This window comes from Apteryx mantelli, chromosome 17, assembly GCF_036417845.1.
Source record: "Apteryx mantelli isolate bAptMan1 chromosome 17, bAptMan1.hap1, whole genome shotgun sequence".
In the NCBI taxonomy this organism is placed as follows: domain Eukaryota; kingdom Metazoa; phylum Chordata; class Aves; order Apterygiformes; family Apterygidae; genus Apteryx; species Apteryx mantelli.
In genome coordinates this window covers 5028745-5044659 of record NC_089994.1, presented here as the reverse complement: position 1 = coordinate 5044659, position 15915 = coordinate 5028745, and the positions used below count along the sequence as shown (strand labels likewise).

General features: G+C 37.7%; 1 protein-coding gene across 2 annotated transcripts in view; it reads right to left on the bottom strand.

Moving 5' to 3' along the window:
• The window catches only part of MED13L (mediator complex subunit 13L), a 207118-nt gene that overhangs the window by 90861 nt on the left and 100342 nt on the right, over nucleotides 1-15915 (bottom strand). For both annotated transcript variants that reach the window (XM_067307411.1, XM_067307412.1), the window contains exons 3-4: nucleotides 14753-14837; nucleotides 10089-10172 (exon numbers count right to left, since the gene is read on the bottom strand). In XM_067307411.1, the coding sequence (XP_067163512.1) occupies nucleotides 10089-10172; nucleotides 14753-14837 (169 nt within the window). The remainder of the gene's footprint in view (nucleotides 1-10088; nucleotides 10173-14752; nucleotides 14838-15915) is intronic.

The following is a 15915-nucleotide window of genomic DNA, read 5'->3' as shown; positions in this document are numbered from 1 at the left end:
CAATGCTTTTTTCTAATTATTATTGAATTTACTGTAGTTACTAAACTGACTGCAGCTCTAGGTCAAGAGGTCCCTGAACCACAAAATCACCGCAGCTGGGAGAGTATTCCAAGGAGCTACTGCTACACGTTTACCTTGTTCTCCTAACCCTACCCTATGCAATACAAACGGATCTACCTTTGGTCTGACTTGATACAGGTATTTTTACATTTATTGATTTTTAGGAAAGAAAACTGAGCACAAACACAGCTTCTGACATGACTTTGATAGTGCGAAAATGAGGACAGCCTACATTGTAAATCAGAAGCAAGAGTGCCATACAGGTGGATATATCCAATCTAGAGTTAACCCAGTCAGCTCAGATCCCAACACAGCAGATGATCCAGCATGAAACTTAAAATCCCAGGCAAATTCATTCAGGAATATTAATGTTCACTTTTTTTTTCCTCCCCAAACACAACCACATTTCCTGCTTCAAGATCTTATCCAGTGTTTGTTCACTTGTCCAGGATTTCTCAGCTTTGTAAGTGTATAGATTTACAACATATATAAAATCACTTGTCACTCTGAGAGCACTTGAAAGTTGCCCAGCGTTTGTATTTGAGAAACAAGCTGCTCCATACATACTCTCCATTTTGCCTTAGGCTTAGATCATACATAACTTACTAGAAGTTCACACTGAAGCAGCAAGGTGCTCTGTACAAACGCCAAACCTCTGCACAGGAGGGTCTGGGGGAAATGAAGGGCTGGAATCCTCACAGGGCAAAATTCCTCAACACTTCACCCTGAATTGTGAGTTTGAAGCAAGCATGCATGCAACTGATGTATTGCCAGGGCCTCATCCGCCCCACCCGTCCTGCCCCAGTCTTTTGGCAGGGAAAGCCACATTTTTTCAATATGGGATTTTTAGAAGACTACAAGTACAAATCTAAACACCAGGCAATATTCCCTTCTTGCTACAATGCACTCACAGAAAGGGCCTAAGAAGAATAACCAGTGGGTTCTTGATACACTGATCTACTAATTAAACTACCCACTTTGTAATGTAACTGCTGAAACTGCAGCTCCTCCCTGGAAGGCAGGTTTAAAAATAAAAAGTTCTGAGCTCAGAACAGGGCAGAGCTCAGTTACAGCAACTATGCAGGAGAAAACAACTAGTCCTCAGAAGCAAACAGAGAGAGAGGTGGGAAAGAGGTGAGTTTAAAGAAATTCAGCGAGCATTATTTGTAGACTTTCAACAAGGCACTGGAGCCGTACTTCAGAACTTATTTTGCTTTACTCAGTTGCCAAGTAAATTGAAGCTAACAGAATTCATTAACAATCATATATTTTAAGATGTATCCACGCTGTAATTACTGTACACAGCAGATGGGTCCTTTGCAATATTCATTTTAGTCATGAGAAGGATGGCCTACAGCTCACTGGTTCGTTATTAAAAGGAACTACATAGTTTTATTTATATTATTAGTCCTATACAGAAGAATTGGTTTCTGTAGTCTTATTTATATTATTTATGATATAGCCAGTGTTCATTCAAGTTCCCTATCTTCTAAACTAGCAGTAAATTAATACTAAAGACAAGCGACTTTAAAAGTGCGTATTATGTTGAATTTGCAAATTTAATAAGCCAACACACTAAAAGGATTCAAATATGACAGTGTCATTTAGCATCCTCTTTTACTTTAGAAATGGTTCCAGCCAATTATCTTGCAAGAATATGCATTTCCATAACTTTTTGGATATAATGTCAGTCACATAATAGACAATTTATATCACATCCTCTGGTGATTTCCCGAACAAGCAACCTGATTGCACAGTATCTATCTGATAGTGTGGCATTGCACAAAGACAACATTATTTTGCAATATTTTAAAATACCTATTTTACAGCTTGCTACAGTTTACATTCAAAAGAACTGGTGGAAGATACATGCAGCCAAACCTGAGTAAAAGGAAGACAAAAGGCCTGGGAAAGAAAGGCTGGGCAGGGGGTTGGGGAGGGGGAAGGGGGAGAGGACCATCTGAAATTGTGATTTCAACCAGTTAAAACAAACGGGATAACAAAAACGGCATTAATGCCTGGAGGTATGCTAGCACTCAGACTAACCAAGAAGAAATGAAATGGTTCCATACTGGCAACTAGGGGAAAAACGGTCAATGTATTTTCTCAACCACTGATGTTTTGCTCAGTCTGGACTTCAGAAAATGTTTTTTTCCTAAAGATGAGTGAGGGGATAAACAAAGAACAATGGTGGTATCAAAATCAATTCCATTTTAGTCTATGCCTTAGATATTAAGGCTTAGCAAATAATTTTTAGGCAAACACAAGCCTGAGAAAACAGACTCTCAAAATGACTAACTCAGATATTCTTTTCTAAAACAAAACTATATCTCAAGATTTATTACGCTTATTTTAAACAGGTATAAGAATGCCAGAAAAATAAATGAAAAGGTTATTGTTGTTGAATGAAATAATTCAATTGAAAATTTTTCAGTTGAAATTTACTTTCCCTTTTTCTGAGAGACTGATGAATTTTTTTTGGCTTTAGTCACCAATTTTATTTGAGAATATGAGGAAGCGTGTTTTACTTCTGAACTGAACTCAAAACAAATCCTATAGACAGTCACAGTTTTCCCAGAACTCAAAATGCCTCAAGTCTATAAGGCCTGTGCCAATATCTACAAGGATTTTAAATCAGTTTATTTAAGCACAGAATCCAGATTGATTTTCAGAAATTCACAAAACCTGACACTTTCTGCTCTTTGTGAAAGTTCTTGCAATACAGTACAGCAGAGTTAAAACTATAAATACAGTTATAGTTGCAACAGAATAAGTATTCAAAACTAAGGCCCTCTAAATATGTACAAAAGCCCTTAAGTCAACTCATTACTGATACAGTAAGTGACAACACTTGTGTTTGGCAGACAGTACAACTGGGAGTCCTGACAAATCTAATTAACAGCACATCAGGGGCACTTAGTTTATCCTTTACATACTGTGCCAATAGTGAGTGTATAATGAGAAAAGGAGCTTAAACATTAGTGGGACTTCACTAATTGGTCACCAAGTCCTGATTAAGCCAGGCTTCATATATAATTATTGCAGTTCAATGTCTGACACGCAAATGCATCCAAATTACATGTAGTGAAGATACTAATATTTTAAGATAAGCATGTCATTCTTAAACTATGAAAATAAAAATAAACCTTTAAAAAGGAAAGAGACAATAGAAATTTACAACCATACTTTTCTTGAACTAGTCGCCATTTGTATACCCCTATTCCACATTATTCCAACCCTTTAAATTGTTCTCTTAAATAAAAAAAGTCCTTATCTATAAAATTCTTGAGACAACTGATATGCATTACAAACAGAAATCCACAAAAGCAAGTGCAGCCATACCCTTAAAAATGGTGAAAGTGATGACCTGAACTGTGGCTACTGGTTGCACGTGGAAACACATATCCCAACACACACATCCCATATATCCTAGCTTCCTCAAAATCCTACAAAGAAATGGTAGTTATCGCCCTATGCTGAAAATAGATAGACTCAGAGTATTTCAGAAGGAAGAAGGAAAGGCAAATCTCAGGCACCTCACAAAAATCAAATTTGCAAAAGCTCTGTGAGACTCAGTGGCAGCACTTCAAATATCTCAACTGGCTGGAGTACAGCACATGGAAAAAAAGGCAGTCTTTAAAGACAGCAGGGCCAATGGGTATTTTTCTTTCTCAAGACAGAAGTGGATAAGAATTCTGCTAAGAATTCATTGCAAACTGGTAGATGTTGTCAGTAGTATCTTGCTTCTGCGTTGGTTAAGCTTGAAATTCAGCGGGAGCCAAACAATTGGAGCTCACAAATGTCCTTTTCCAAGATTCTGCCATGCCAGGTTCCTAGTTCTTTGCCCATTCTGCTGCATACCATTCTGCTTCATGCCTTTCTGCCCACATTTTGTAATTTCTGGATCAAGTCAGGGATCCACAACCTACACTGTAACTGCCAGAGACAGACAGGCACTCCAAAACACACTGCACAAATACTGCAATAAATGTCATTCTACATGTAAACAGCAGTCCCATTTTGAGACAATGCTGCATCCATACAGAGAGGCAACTGCAATAATACAACCTCAGTTATCAAGACAAGGGTAGACTTGCAAAGATGAAATTTCAAAACTTGCATCTATCAGCAGAACACAAAATATCACAAAACTGAATGACTAACAGCACATCTATCAACATCACATTTTTTACCTTAACTGGCTGGCCTGATTCCACTCCTTCAGCAAACAGCTGTGTAAGATATTGTACAGCACCATCTGAATTTGATGAATCGGGTGTATACAGCGTACTAGAAAGACTGCTCCCCTGACATCTTAGCAATGACCCCATGCAGGGAGTCCTTCCATTGTTCCCAGGAATTTATCTTGATTGGCAAAGGTCAAGGAATCTGAAGAATCCTGATGCCTGGGGTTGTTTTGCCACTATCTTTTTAATTCTTTTACCCCAGCAAAGAAGAATGACAAGATTCGGTGATATCATGAAGAAAGCAGTCCTCAACGGTAGCTGCTGTAAATATAGCAATCTAGATTCTTGTTTCACTTACTGAAGGACATTCATAAAACATAGTGGATACAGCTACATAATGTAGAGCTGTGCAGAGATAATGCAAACTATACTTACTATAGTTAATACCTACAATGAAAGTTTTACAGTATGCACTGTGAAGCTTCTTATCATCTTTTAGCAAACACTTTTATCATTAAAAGAAAAACACCAGATGCTTGAATAAAGAATTTATAACTTATCTAAAAAAAATCACTTTGGGAATAAAACAAATGCACATCAAGGCTCACAGTCTGAAATGTTTTTTTCCTCCAATCCTAACATTTTCAATCAGTTTCATATATAAGATTCCTGAAGTTTGACACAAACAAGAGAACCCAAATTTACTGGTAGCATACACCTGCTACAGATAATGGTAATTAAAACAGTAGAGCCTGAGTATCATTGTCCAAAATCATCTTAATACTATTCTTAAATAAAGTTATTAATGATGCTTTACTCCCTTCTGCCTCTGCATATCACTATCAGTGATATCAGCTTTTGCTGAAGAAAGACTATGAACACACTTATTTTATAATCTGTATTTTATCTCTATTCCTCCTGCTAAACTGAATGCAGACTGCATTCCCATGGCCACATTACCTGATATTCCAGAGTACAAAAAGATAAGATCAGCTTTACCCCACAGAAGATTGCCAATTTAGTGCAAAAACATGTAGATATGATGCAGTAGCTTGGTGTATGATTTTGCTGAAACAATAAATAAGAATGAGAAGAAACCTTACAAAGATTAATAAAACTTTCATAATTTAAGAAAAATTAAGAAAATATTTGTCTGGGAACTTAGCTTCTTCTTAAATTGAAAGAGAAAAGACTTTTTTGAAAGGTGTAAAGAATTATTGAAAAATATGCAAAACTATTTATGGCTCAGTATTTCTACCACATTTACTTTGACAAGTCAGGACTAAGCACACCTTTTCAAAAATGAAATCACATTCATTTTTATTATTTTTCTCCCTGGTCTTTCCTCATTTATGAGGGGGTTAGTTAGCTATACTGCATAATACTACATAACATTTTCAAAAAACACTTACTATCACAATACTATAAAACTTCTTAATCGTTGTTAAAATACAAATATGCAAACTTGCAGAATTAAAACAATTTAAATAGCTTGTTTTATTTTGCTCAAATTCAAACCCTCCTGTTTTAACTGAAACATCCTCACTGCATTGCAATGGGCTGCAAGTACAAAATCAATGAATGCAATTTGCAATACTTGCAATAATGCTGAATGTCAGTTTTGGTATCACTGAGCTAGATATTCCTTGAAGGAGTCCTCTCTCTATGACTACTCCTAAGAAACTGAGGTGATTATAATTTCCAGGATCTGAAAGAAGAAGTAGTACTTAATTATCTGCAGTCTTCAGGTTTTGACTGGCACTGGTTAGAGCCTTATTTTGATGCTTGCAAAGAAATGAGCACAGCCACTGAGCAAAACCAGATATCAAGTGCTGACTGAACTTTTAAGCCAGTGAAATTTCACTGGATTAGACCAAAGAAGGGAGAGTTGACATATGAATGCTTAAGACAGTCTATTTATTAACATACATTCCATGTGCTCATTATAATTTTTAAATTTCTATACTCTATCAGGCATCACAGGAGGCTGTCATTGTCAATTGTGAACTGTAACCAGAAGAGTACCTATAAAATATCTTGCGGGACAATATCTTTAACAAAAACCCGATGTGAAACTGAAATTAGACAAAGAACTTGTTTCCCTGCAGCCTAACTGCACTTCCACTCTTCCATCTCCACTGTTACAGGTGCACAGAGGGTAATGTGGCTACCTAAATATCATTCCTATCTTTCAAGTTCTCTCACCTAATAATGAGAAAAGCAACATTGTCTCAATGTCAAAATATTTCATTGGCAAAACATTCCCCCCCCCCCAAAATATGAAAAAAAAAAAGTAATAGACTTGGGGGGTGGGGGCAGGGGAAGAGTTGACCCATCAACTGTATAAGGCACAAAAAGGAACAAGAATTTTTTCATCCATTCTTTATGCTTAAGCAAATTTAAAATAGCTTAACAACTTAGGTTAAGTTCTTCACATAGTTCTTTACTAATTTTCTACTAGAAACCAAGAAAAGAAACACTAAAATAAATACCAAAGATTCTTGGATAAGATGCTTATAAATTTTTTGCCAATAAGATGCTTCACATTTTACGGCAGGGCTTTCAGAAACCAGAAAGCCCCACACAAAACTTGGGAAATAATTCTGAATAGACTGAAGATGAATTTTCACCAAACAATGGAAGCTATTATCAATGCTTCCTATCAGACAAATTCTCTAAACTTCAAACACACTGATCTTCTTTAGAAAGAGGTGAATAAAAATAAGCAAGTCTAACATTTTCCAGCAGTATCATGGAAGCATATTTTAGGCACACATTGCTGTAGAACAGATAATAAAACATGAACTAGTATTTAGTAAGTGACACATAATATTAAATATTGCTACCAACAAAAACGATATTCAGGAAAGAAAACCCCACAAGTTCTGCACTAAATTTCCCGTCAAAAGCATCTGGTTCCCACTGTAAGCAAAGCAGTTGCATACCAGTCTGTCTGTAACTCCCTCTGCTGTTCCCTCTCTCTTCCTGAAAAGACTACAAAGCCTCAGCCCACCTATTTTTGCTAATACAGCCTCAGAAACCCATCCATTGTTCCTGGATCTCCTTTTCGCATCTCAGGACTAAGTAGGTCATGGCCACTGCCATGCTCCACTTCATCTTTGACTTCATTCTAAAAATCACAGGTCTGCCTGCCTTTCTCCATTCACAAAAATCACAGGCCCTGAATCAGTTTACTCCTCGAAAACCAGCCTCCTGAGTTTTACTCCTTCCCCGTTTACACCAGTCCAAGACTTTGCAGTATATTCCTGAAATGAAGTTAGTAACTCAGTATGTTTGAGATTATTCCAGTTTTACCGGAGGGAGGGGAGGAGAAGACTTCAGAACGATTTGTATTTCTTTTTCAGAATGACGTCTACTCAGTCTTTCCCCATTCAAGGAGAAAAGTACATTTTCAGCACAGATTATCTGTTCCCAGTCCCCTACCTAACCTTTGTATGTAACAGTAACTGCAACTTGTCTCTAGTATTTTATATATTGACACGTTTAGCTAAGGTATTTTTAAAATATCACTTTTTTTGCTCCTGAAGGCATTATCCACAGTGCTGCTATGTTGAAATACCTAAAAACAGTCTGTTGACCTCTTCTTCCTGTAACTGCTCCTTATTGGTTTATCTATGGCAGATGGCTGCTTAAAGCAAGAATTCCACAAATAATTTACATGGAATTAACGGGAATCAATTAATTTGTGTAAAGATAGCTTACTGTGCTATACTGAGAGAGACAGAGAGAGAGGGGGGGGGAAAAAAAAGCGTAAGCGATTAAATAAAACAGTCTAAATAAATTAGTCCCCAAAGCCTCCCATTATTAGCTGCCACTGTCTGAAATAGAATCTATTGCCAACTTTTGCAGTCTTAACTAATCTTACTGAAAGGTGGTAGTAAACTCCAATGTATTTATACCAGAAGAATTAACAACCTGAAGCAAAAAAACAACCCATCGCAGATTGGCCCATAGTAATATTTCTGCTGAAAAGCTCTTAAAAACTGTTGTACGTCTATAGTATTTGTTGTGACAATTACTTTCATGAAGAAAATAAAAAAAACAACAAGAAAACATTAACCTCTTCAACATTAACTAAAACTCTCTGTAAACTCTCAGTAATGTATAAACAGGAATAATTCAAACACAGTTTTAGTACAACATGAATTTGTTTTTTGTAACATGTTCCAGACCAGATACATGTACATGCATAGTGTATACACATTTAAAAACTAAGGTAATTTCCCCCCCTGCACCAGTGATTTGTTCTAACACACATGTAAATAAGACACGAGACCTACTATCTGCCAGCATATCTCCATTCCAAAGCAGTAACACCTTCCATGCCAGCGCCGCTGTTATTTTGAACGGACACTGTCTACTGTAACTGATGCTTTAGCTCTGTAGATTGATGCACACCAGGAACAAACAGGAGACTCTCAAATACATTTAATTCGTGCGCTAAGGCTGCAGTCAAGTTTATCAAACAAATAGCTTATGCTGAAAGGAGCTGTCTCACTTTTCCAACAGCTAGCATCATGCTACTTCTTGTGCAGCTCTGGGGAGCTAATGTTGCAGAAAACTAAATTGGATCTTGGTGTGATCAGAAAAGCAGCAGAGGCAACAGGAGGGAGGAAGGCGGCTATGTACAGCCGGGACAGGGAGAGGTGTGCAGAAAGCGTACCTTTCGGTGGCTTCTTGCCACTGTGAAATCACAAAGGTTACAGACACACACGAAGCCTGCTTAGTGAACAAACAGAAACTCCCATGCTAAGTTAGAGCTCTCCGGTTTTAGAAATGAAACATATCCATGTTTAATTACTACATTATATCTTACAAACAAATATCGTTTAGAATCACCTTGTTAACACGAAGCCTGCTACAGAATCAAGCCAACTGTTTGTAACATTACCCTGCAACAGAGGTAAAAGACGTTGCTGTTCCAAGACAATGCAGCGAGATAAAAAGACGAAAGGGAAAAGATACGCTCTACCGAATGATTTCGACCTGTACCTACAGCTCCCAGCAGACATGCTGTTGTGACTGCAGCTACGCTGGATGAAGAAGTTGCCACCTCAGTTCATCTCCACTTGCTCATTACCTTCACATCTTCCGGCATAACTACATGTTTAGTCACTTCCTAACCCAGTTCTGTCAAAATGATTCCTGTTAGAAAATCTGTGTTTAAGCTCAACTCAGATTATTTTTGACAGAACTTGTTTAGCGGATGACTATAAATGCAAGTACCAGAAGATCTGAGAACATTGTAACCTTTAGTGCTAGGAGAAGAAATAGTGATGAGCAAGTAGAGACAGTTACCCCCTTTCCACGGTTATACTGCTGCCAGAGAAGCACACTAATCAACCAGATAGGTCCCATTTGTCAGCTTGCTTAATCAGTGAAAACTGTATATCAAGGCTGGCATCTTTAAATAAATAGATAAATAAGTAAATGTATACACTACTTATTTTACTGCTTGAAATTTCAGGTTTAGGTTAAATGTCCAGAAATTCAGTTCATTTGTTATGACTACCTGGAGTTCTGTTGTACTCTGAGAGTAACAAGTTGATGCTATTCAAAAAGAAATCCAAAAAAATGTGACACATCTGTGGAGTTAACGCATAAATACCCACCTCACCTTTCTATCTCAAATTATCAGAACTAACAAGACCTGCAAATTTTCTGAATTACTTTCTGTGTATTACTGAAGTGAACAAATTGCACCTGTGTTTTTCTCTTGTTACACGATAAAGAAAAACTACCACCAAAGGCAGAAACAAAGTATCAGCACTTATAACTCAACACTGACGGGAGCAGTACTTGCAATGTCAATCACCTTACCTTTTATTAACGGGCTTCTCATCCTTGTCATAGGGTCTTATGAACCATTTTCCAATTCTTACAAAGTTTTTATCCATCAAGCACCTAGAAAATAATTACAGCAACAATCACTAGTTACATCTGAAGATTTAATTAAAAGGAATCTTTGAAGACAATAAATTTGAGATTAAACAGCTGAATTTCCACCATATTGAAATCAACTTTGTAGCTTCTGGGTTCATAGTTCTATACACCTTTGCCACTTTATATTGTCCCACTATAGCCTTGGAAAAATCACTCATGGTGCTGTCAGCGATGCTGATCTTCACATATACATTCCCCCCCCCACAGCCAACTCTGACAAAAATCTTTTCCTCTTTAAGCTATTCTTTGTGCTGAATGATCTGTTTTTCAAACCCCTTTTCTTGAATAAAGATGATTTATAGCTTACAAATTGAGGTTTACACAGAGAAAGCCTTTTCTATAGAGCATTTCTCTGAGACTTCATGGTAAAGAGTATGCATTCCTGTATGCTTGGCGTATAAATGATACAGTATAAACTTCTAATGGTATATGAATTACAGGAAATTATATTAACTAAAAATTAATAGTTAACAACTTTTCTTTTCACATGATCCATAGCTTGATTTCAAGTGTTAGAACTTACATAATTACTGTTTCCTCTTTCATAAAACCTCTCTTTAATGAAAATATTCTCACACCACTAAACTTAGGGCAATAAATTATCCATATTCTGTGGTCCCATTAGAGGTGCACAATTTCTTTAGGGAAGCAATAGGTCCTGTGGCTTTAAAAAAGCCGTGAGGACACATACAGTGATCAATAATCAATTTAGGCTGACAAGTTGAAGTAGTGTTTGAAGCCTTCCAAGCCCACCTGTACAGATGAATCAGACTAGTATCACATCCACACAATTTAAATGTTTCATACATTAAACATGCAGTTGAACATACTTCCCAAAGGATCTTGTACAGAAATTTGTTATTAAAGCCTACTTTTTAGTAAGATACAAGCTGTTTTTCCTAAATTTTGAAAAACTGGTTGTTTGTTGCTAGTGGTTTCTATTACAACATGATTATGGATTACAAGCAATATTCGAGGTATGAAAAAGATCACAGAAGGTTAGGAGATTCCCAGTGTAACACAGCTTTCCCTGTTCGTTTCAGATCTAACCAGTATTTCATTTGTTGGGTGGAAAAACTATGCTTCTCCACTCTTCTGTTTTCCAACAGTTTATTTCTACAGTGGTTGCTAGAGAACAGCCAAAAAACCACATTAATCTTCTGGAAGAGTACATTCTGCAAAGCTTAGAAAAACTGCATGATCCATACTTCAAAAGCATACCTAGAACGGATAAACGGGAAGTGGATGAGACAATGTGGATACTAATATTTTCCTAGTTTTTCTGTATAAACTTGGCAGGGCTTTCCAAAGTTAAAGTTAGGCTGAAGAAAGTTCTACCAAAAGCACTTTCTCATGTAAAGCAAAAAGATTCCTGCTCAACTGGAATATATGGGAAGAAGGGATATTTCTGTTAGTTTGTTTTTGAGTTGGTTGCTATCAAGCTTATACCAATATCTTAAACTGAATTTGGAAGCTAAAACAGCAGACAACAAAACACACTGCTCTTGTGCTGATGAAAAAAAGCATGCTTTTGCTGCAAGAGTTTCCCCTAGAAAGAAATTGCTACCTAAGAAAGTCTTTTAGTGTCAGCACCCTTTATAAAGACAAAAGTCTGTAGTGTTTACATCAGATCCCCAAAGAAAATAATCTACACTAGTAAAAAATACTTTTATGCCACATCATCAGGTCTACATGATGGTAGGATCCTACCAGCATAGAAAAAACAACTGCCTCTAGCTAATTTCCCAGCAAAAAGTCGTCATGGGTAGTCTTGGCCTTAAAAATCAGCCACTCCCTCATATGTTAAACTAAATCTCAGGTTAACTAAGGTGTAATCCTATATGAACTGTAAAACGTGATCACAGAAGCATGGACCTCAGGGGTTCAGCTGAGCGAACAAGTAATGACAGATGTTTGCATTATTTTTGCTGTGCAATCACTCAATAGTAACCAGAACATTTAACAGTAATTTCTAACAATGACCTTGAGTAAAAAATGCTGGGCATAAACCCCCAAACGAGTAAACATTTAAAGGCAGTTATTTAATCATATGAAATTGGGACAAATTCTAACTCCTTGGCTCTTTTCTCTGCTTAAGGCTGAGTGTTATTTTCTTCCTAAGCAATACAGCTGCTTGAAAATTTCACCGAGCTCTTGTATTTCTGATTTTACTTTAAAAAAAAAAAGTGACTCGATGAGGGCATGCTAACGATTATGAAAGAGTACAGCGATATTTTCAGAATTAATTCCTCAGAACTTTTAACACCTTCTAAATGGTTTCTTCGTACTCTGACATTGGCACAACAGTCTCGACTCGGGAAATTTCTACTTAATTTAATTTACTGTCAATTAACACAGAGTTCTGATCACCGATTCAGGCGTTAAGAGAAAAAGAGAACATGAAGAACTAAACACTGCCGCGCTTTCCTCCCGAGCCGTACTCCTCCCGCCAGCGCCGCGGGCTGCCCTGAGGGCAGCCGGGCTGCTGGCGGGTTCAGAGCCGGCCGGAACTGGCCGGAACCAGCTGCGACTGGTCGGTGGCAGCGGCCTGCAGCCCCACCCAGAACAGCCCCTCCCTCCGCCCCAGCCCCAGCCCCAGCCCAGCGCCAGCCGGCTGGTAACGCACAGACAAATCCTCAGGAACGAGGCCTCTGAACCGCTCTGAGAGACCAAACTGAGGGTTACGTCTACACGGGGTGTGGAAGTCGGCAGACTTCTGTCATTTGTCATAAAATAATTATGGCGTTATGGTAAGATTTGGCATGGCAAACAAAAAGCAATAAAAAAAAGAGATTGGAGGCTTTACAATAAGCTCAACTGCAATATTGTGGAAATCAGGTCGACAGACATTCAGTAAACTGTCATAGATTCATAGAGTAGCCTCGACAACTACTTCATCAAAAAACTTATAAAATAAACGTCCTCTTGAAGGTGCGACTCCACAGTAGCTTATGTTAATTTAAAGCCAGGTTACTACAGGTTTTTCTGCCCCCTCCCCATATTTCCCCCCCCTTCTCGCTGGCAGCACTAGGACTTCCAGGACCATGGAGCCAACCCCATGCCAAGCTATCAGCCTGCAGCCGGAGGAGCGACCCGAACCACCTCGGTGCCGCCTCAGCCTGGGCAGGAGCAGGAGCAGGGTGGGAACCTCACGTCCGAGGGCGGGAGGTCGAGGCTGTGGCAGGTCTTGGGTGGGTTGGAGGTGACGTGAAATCACACTCGAAAAAAAACACCTGGTACTGCGCATCATCCAACTGCATTTCAAAGACTTTTGAAGGAAAAAGCTTAGAAGACTTTTCAATCAAAGCTGGACAGAACAATTTACCAACTCCGCCACCGATTTCAGTTCAATTATTTATTTTTAAAACAATTCGTCATTCACAAGCTTCAAAAGACCCAATGAATAACAGTATTCGCTAGTAGTCACATTTAAAAGCCAGCTGGCTGGGTATCACTGGTTAAGAAATACATGTGAAATATCTTTTTCATTTATGCATTGCAAACAAAAGAACTAAGTGAACATTCTAGACTGAGAATTTAATTCTTGTGTTTTTATTGCCTATTTTATTGCCTTGTATTTTTATTGTCTATTACCTAGGTAAAAATCCCCTAAAAAGACTGGTGAAATAACAAATGGAAAGCGTAACAGCTTGTATCTCTCTACATGCAGGTAGCTGCCATTCAAACCCGACTTGCTAGCAGGTATGAGCAGCTAACTACTAGTCAAGGGCCAGTTACACTCATGGAAACATCGCCTCACGAACATAATGTAAATCTGATAACTAGTAAATCTAGAAGAGCTGAAATAAAAACAGAAAGAAGAGCTGAAATATAACACAGAAAGGTGGTGGTGACCTGGAGAACTATGGATGAAGAGAAGGAATAAAACGTAATAGTCCAAGGTGCTAAGTCATACGCTGGTGGGCTAGTAACAAAATAGCAAGCTTAAGAGTTGATAGCCTTTAAAGAAAAAGATCTAAGTGTATTAACTAATCACAGGATAACTATACAGTCAAGCCATATATATGATCAAGATGAAAGAAGGCAATACGAGGATACATTGGGCCAGAGAGACAGGAACAAATCCAGTCAAACTGTAATGTGGATCTAACTAAACGACTGGAAGAACAGAATTAAGATCTTTTAGTATTATCTGTTTCGATACATACTTTTTAACCTCATCAGGGGGATTAGGGGTCAGATATAATTACTATCTCTAAGTACTCCAGGAAAGTAAAAACTTTAACATTTTTGAAACAGCTCCTCAACAAGAATGATGCAAGCAAAAAAAAAAAAATTAAAAAGGAAAGACTTTGAGTGTTTCACTCATCTGCATAAGTTGACCACTTGACACGGTGCTTTATGATAAATTAGCATGTTCAATGACTTAAGAGATTCATCCCAATCCTTTGTTTCTTGCATTAAAGTTCTAACTCTAAAAAAAATTATTTTATGATCAAAAACAATACAAATGGTCTATACCTGTCATGCATTATTTTAAATATCAGAATGCAATATTTGAGTGCAAGAGTTTTTCTTACCTTTCCAGAAGATTATGAATTGCCTTGAAGAGCAGGGTCCTACACTCATAGGAAAGTCCATTCTCCCACAGTCCTTCTTCCACCACTACAAGAAAAACAAAACACAAAATGTCAACATGCCCAAAATAGGACAGTTCAGACATTTAAACTAAAGACAACTCCAACAGTTTGAATTTTCAACAATAGCATGTTTCATAAAATTATTTCAACTATCAGGTATATTACCAAAGTAAATTTGATCTTCAATCACTGAGGAAACCGACTTTGAATTTAAATGATAAAAAATAAGAAAAAACACACATCTGCAAAAGAAACAAGCACATCTGTAGATAATAAAGTATTCAAAATTAAAGCATGAATCAGAAATGTATTTGGGAGGGAGTGGGCAAGGTCCACTCATCACCATTCTTTTCCATCACTGCTGATCGAGCTTTTAAAACGTATCCCCAGATGTGGACAATCAGAAAAACCAGTAAATCATTAAAGATGTAAAATCAATTTACATAACTTAAAATTAACATTAAACAACTATCCCGAACCTCTCCCTGTCACACAAAATGGCTTAAAAGTATTTTAGAGTAACTTAAGTGAAGTTCCTCCAGTGTACTAACTGAAACTATTGCAATGAAAACACACATCAGTATGTTTTTTATTCTAAAATCAAAACAGAAAACTCAAAATCAGAACTGCAAAGAAAGTAAACAAAGCTATTCACTACACATGTGCTGCAAACGGTATTAAAGTATTAAAGTATAGCCACCACATGCGCAAAGAAGATGTGAGAACTTGGACTGCAGCATGAGCCAGCCACCTGCATGTGTATCGCAATGATACGCAACCCTCAAAAATACCTGCTGTCTTACCTCCGTTGCTGTTGGACTCTAAGCTACCAAGAGTAAAACCATTTTTTGGTTTGCCTATATACACGCTCCACCTCTCCTGGCTGCAACAAACATTTAATTGCAGGTGCAGAGTTATAAGAAATGATTAAATAATTTTTGTCAAGGAATAAGAATTTGTGAATTGACTAAGTTTCATCAGTTCAAGTCTGGAATAAGAGGAATACTCAGCAGACCTGTACAAATGCAGGGGGGAAAAAACAAAAACAAAAACTTAACACCCCTCCCCGGCCAATTTAGAGGCTGACGCCTTCCAACAGCATG